The sequence below is a fragment of the Phlebotomus papatasi genome, unplaced genomic scaffold (genome assembly GCF_024763615.1).
Source record: "Phlebotomus papatasi isolate M1 unplaced genomic scaffold, Ppap_2.1 HiC_scaffold_424, whole genome shotgun sequence".
Classification (NCBI taxonomy): domain Eukaryota; kingdom Metazoa; phylum Arthropoda; class Insecta; order Diptera; family Psychodidae; genus Phlebotomus; species Phlebotomus papatasi.
In genome coordinates this window covers 6,997-12,339 of record NW_026604628.1, presented here as the reverse complement: position 1 = coordinate 12,339, position 5,343 = coordinate 6,997, and the positions used below count along the sequence as shown (strand labels likewise).

Genomic DNA, 5,343 nt, shown 5'->3' with positions numbered 1-5,343 from the left:
TGAAGATCAACTCATGTGTAAAAGAAAAGATAAGCTCACAGAAAAATACTTTGAAAAACAGGAGAAAAATCTTTACCTTGTAGAATATGTGACTGATTCAGAAGGAGATCAAGTACCTGCGGAAGATTTTTTATCTGATTTTGAGGAACAAACGTTATATTATTCTAGGAAACCTGCTTCAGATCATGTATATTCATCTGAAAATTCTAGTAGTGATGTATAATTTTCTATATCATTTGCAATAAAAAGTTAATAGTATAAATTTAGAGCGTTTTTAACCCAAAAATCCCTCTCCCCTTTCTTTCTTTCGTTGAAAGTTGTTCACTACAAACATTTTTCACAATTATTTAGCATGGTGTATCTTAAAAAATTACTCAGAAAAAATCTATATCGCAATGAGTACGCACAGCTTGAGACAATTAGCAGAAGCTTTGGCAAAAGAAAAATCAGAGTCTGATTTGGTGCAATTTATTTTACATAAAAAGACAATTGCACAAATGATCGACCTACTTCATGAAAACAAAAATGAGATTTTACGTCGCGGTGTAGTGGAAAAAATTTCAAGAAAAATGAAAAATGGAAAAAGCATGACTATTTTGGAGAAAAAACAATTGATGGTACAATTCTTTAACACTAATGATGAAAATACAATTGATAATTTGTTCGAGATATTCTTTGGCGATCAAATTTTGGATTGTGATAATGTAGAAGCAGAATACGATATTGTACAGCAATCACATAAAATCTGCAAAATATGCTACAACAATGAATACGATACCGCTTTCCTACCTTGTGGACACGTTGCTGCTTGTCAAGGATGTGCTTCAAAAACAAGACATTGCCCTATATGCCGAGAGCCATACGTTGAGACTACAAGAATATATTTCTCTTGAAGAAAACAAAAAATGAAGTCAAGATTTTTTTTGTGTAATGAAAAACTACAACCGACTAAGTTATAAATAAAATTGATTGTAAAACAATGAAATGAGTTTTCTTTCGCATCTGATCAAAGTATCATTATTTTTTTTGTTTTTATGTTGCCATCAACATGAGGAATCATGTGAATTGTTTAAAAGTAGTTGCATGCAATCGAGTAGATTTTGTCAAAGAAGTTCGATACAATCATTTTTGATTGTGCTATAAAATGTAATTAAAACAATCCTGCTAATGCTGCAAAGAAAAAATTTGATTACGTTGAGAAAAAATGCCAGACGCCACTTTGAAGATTTTTTTTCACGTGAAGAAAATATTTTGATGCAGAAAAAATGCAAGATGATAAAAAATATGATATCTCTCTGCAGATTTTTTTATGTTGGTAAAATTTTTCAGTGCATTTTCATATTGATTTTTTTCATGATGCATCAATGAAACATGTCGTGTTTTTCTTGATGCATAGATGAAACATTGTCTGATGTTGAAATAATTGATTGTAAAACAATTTCTTTTCACAACAAGACAAAATTCTCACAAATAATTTTATTTCATTGACTTTAATCTTGCTCACATAGCAAATAGGTGTGATTATGAAGGAATCACACCTAATATGTTGAGATGAAAAGGGAATGTTGGTATAGATAAATATTGGCATAATGCATAACCCTGTGCAATTGAAGTTTCATTTTTTTCTTCATTCTTCTTATCTTAAGAGGATTCAGATTGCAAATATACAAGATTAAAACAATTTACATTTACGTTTTCTCATCTTTTTATTTGACATTGTGGTAACCCGTCCAGATATTGTTAACAGTGAAACACAAATTCTTACGGTTCAATAATAATCTTTTTATTCACTTCTTTTTCACTACTCCCAGTCTTCTACACTTCACTTTTTCTATTCCACACTTCACTTCTTCTTCTTCTTCCTATTCCCGTTCTCCATCCTAGACACACACCAACATCTCGACATCCCCCTCACTCCAGTTCCCACACCTCTCCTTGTCTTTTTAGTTGTAACTTCTCCACTCTCGGTACCAGCTTAATGTGAGAGATGTTCCTTTTGTAGATCTTCCCAGAAAGCTTTCCTCGCACAGTCACTGTATTCCCTCGACGCTCAATGATGCAGAATTCCTCTGTCAAAAACGTAGGAGAGAGTTTATCTGAGCAGTTTTGATTTTTCACGAATACTGAGCTTTCCTCTTTGAAGTCATGATCTGTAGCTCCTCTCTTCTTGTCTTCTAGCTCCTTTCCCCTTTCCTTTTGTTCCCAGTCAAAATCCCTGACTTCCTCATCGTTGGGGGTTGCAGCCTCAGTTACTAAAGGAATCTTATCACGAAGTAGGCGTCCGTAAAATAGCTCAGCAGGAGGTTTTCCAGTAACTGAATGAGGTGTGTTGTAATACATGGCCAGGTAAGCCAGAAGGTCCCGCTTCCAGTCTCGTTCTTCCAGATGGCTTATTTTCAGTCGTTTTAGAATAGAGCGATTTTGTCGCTCTACTTCCCCATTTGCTTGGGGCCAATATGGAGCAACAGAGTTCAATTTTATACCATTACTTTTACAATAATGGGTGAACTCTCGACTCACGAACTGCTTCCCATTGTCCAAAGATATTGTCTTTGGGAATCCCAAGCGGCAAAATATCTTCTCCAATCGATTGATAGTTTCACGGGATGTGACTTTATCCATAACCTCAATTTCCTGATACCGGCTATAGTAATCAACAATTACTAAGAGGTACTCACCAGTGGGCAATGGGCCTAGAAAATCAATTGCTGTGTCAACCCATGGTGCTTCCGGAAGAGGCCTGCGTGTCATTGGAACAGGATTTAGTGGTTGGGACACCAATACACATGACCTGCACTTCTTCACATGTTGTTCAACCATCCTGTCTATTTTAGGCCACCAAACTTTAGTGCGAACCCTCCGCTTCATCAGCGATTCTCCCGGATGACCCTCGTGAGCGATCTCCAGAACCCTTTTGCGCAAACTTCTCGGAATGATGATTTTAGTTCCACGCAGAAACACATCATCAACAGCAGAAATTTCATGGCGAAACGGAGCGTACTGCTTAATGTTCTGGTTTTTCCAGTTAGCTGACTCCAAGGCTTGTTTCAACTGCAGAAATTCTGGATCATTTTCCGACTCCTTTTTTATTTCCTCCAGAGACAAGGCCGTAGGTACCGCAATTTGTACTACACTCCTGATATAATATTCGCCATCTTCATCAAACGGCTCTGCCTCTTTTGGTAATCCCAATCGTGACAATGAATCGGCAATGTTCATCTTTCCATTTTTATACAGAACTCTGTATTTGAAAGATTGAAGCCTTAGCACCCACCTCTCAATTCTTGCACAAGGCTTGGAAGAAGGTTTGAATATAGTCTCCAGCGCCTTGTGATCGGTGATGAGGTCAAATTCAATGCCACAAAGAAAGATGTAAAATTTCTCCACTGCCCAGACCAAACTGAGGGCTTCTTTCTCAGTCTGACAATATCGTTTTTCTGTCTCAGTCAAACTCTTACTTGCATAAGAGATAACCCGTGGAGTTTCACCTTTGAATTGTATGAGCACTGCACCAAGTCCTACAGGACTTGCATCTGCGATGACTTGAGTGCGGTCTTTTGGATCATAATATCCCAAAGTTCGAATGTCTCCAATCACTTCGAGAAGTCGCCTGAAAGCCAATTTGTGCTCTTCTTTCCAAAGAAATATCTTGTCACCTTTAAGCAATAATCTGAGAGTATCAGTTTCTGTCGCCAAATTGGGGATAAATCGCCCAATATATGTCACCAATCCCAGGAAGCTTTGAAGCTCCTCTCGAGTTTTTGGTTCCCGAAAAGCTCTTATTGCTGCTATCTTCTCTTTAAGCGGGCGAATGCCTTTCTCAGACAAATGATGTCCCAGGAATATTAATTCTTTTACTCGGTAAACGCATTTCTCTTCGTTTAAAAGCACATTATATGCTCTGAGTACTTTTATGACGTTGTTGAGACATTCATCATGTTCCTTCACATCACAGCCGAATACAATTATATCATCGATATAATTCAAACAGTTCTTGCAGTTCACCAATAGGTTTTCCATGGTCCTTTGAAAAATCTCCGGTGCTGCATTTATTCCAAACATCAGTCTCTTATAACGAAAAAGACCTCTCCTTGAGATAAATGTTGTAATGTAACGACATCTCTTGTCCAATTCTAGCTGGTGGAAAGCATTTTTGATGTCCAGCCTTGAGAAGAGACGAGCACCTGCCAAGCGATGTAAATAACTTTCGATCGTTGGCAGCGGATACTGTTCTCTCACGATGGCTTGATTGGCCCTCCGCATGTCGATACAGAGTCTCAAATCACCGTTATCTTTCACGATTGGTACAATCGGTGAGATCCACCGACTACTTCCCTGAACTGCCTCAATTATATCAGCTCCAACTAACTCATCAATTTTCTGGTTGATTCTCTCCTCTAGAGCTAGTGGAGTCCGTCGGTAGGGTTGCTGCACGGGTTTCACTCGGTGGTCGATTACAAGATCAATTAGTATGTCCTTTATTTTCGGAAATTCTTCAGCTGGGGTAATAACTTGATTTATATCCAGACCAATCTTGAGGACCCCAAATCCATCGCTGAAATTTTTCCCAATAATGACGTCCCACCATTTTGAATGACATAGAAAGTTGATGAGATTTGTTTTCCATTTCTTAGTTTTACTTCGGCATCAAAACTCGCAACAACTTTCAGCAACGAGGAAGACGCATAGGAACGGAAAACACGATCTACTGATTGGGATACATTGAAAATTTTGGCTCCACAATCCTGTAAATATTTCCAGTCTTTTTCTCCAATCAAATTTACAAGACAACCAGAATCGATGATCATCTTTATCTCCTGTCCTCCGACGTTACAGTCAATTGTTTCCATGATCTTCGAACTGTCAACATTAAAACAGTAATCGCTCAATTGTTTGTCAGAGCTTATTGAATCCTGGCTTTCCTCTATTTCCGCATCAACCAAATTAATGCTTGTCTTCTTTTTCGGGTTTGCCTTCAGACGCTTTATCCCACCAGGATAGTCATTGTTACTTTTTCCGCTACTTTTGCCTTCTTCTATATTGAACGTCCTCTTACGAGTACGGCATTTTCTAGAAAAATGCCCGACCAAGTGACATTTGTTACACTTCATTCTGGTGGCTGGACACTCGCTATCAGTGCCCGCATGTTTGATACTCCCACAGCGAAAACAATCTTTTGGAGAATCCTCTCTTTCCGGTATTCTTTCCCAATTCAACGCGATTCACTTTTTCAGTCTCTTCACTACGCAGTGAGTCCGTCTGCTTGCCCAATTGATCTTCTACTTCAAAAAGATCAATAACTTCTTTCAGAGATCTTTCTTTTTCCATAAGCTTCTTTTTGAA

The 5,343-nt window shown here is 38.1% G+C and overlaps 1 protein-coding gene across 1 annotated transcript; it reads right to left on the bottom strand.

Moving 5' to 3' along the window:
* Nucleotides 1-1,911: 1,911 nt before the first annotated feature.
* LOC129809192 (uncharacterized protein K02A2.6-like) lies at nucleotides 1,912-5,067 on the bottom strand. The gene is made up of 2 exons (XM_055859007.1): nucleotides 5,057-5,067; nucleotides 1,912-4,555 (listed from the first exon to the last, which is right to left on the bottom strand). Exons 1-2 carry the CDS (start codon nucleotides 5,065-5,067, stop codon nucleotides 1,912-1,914), a joined length of 2,655 nt encoding a protein of 884 aa, XP_055714982.1.
* Between the last annotated feature and the right edge of the window lie 276 nt (nucleotides 5,068-5,343).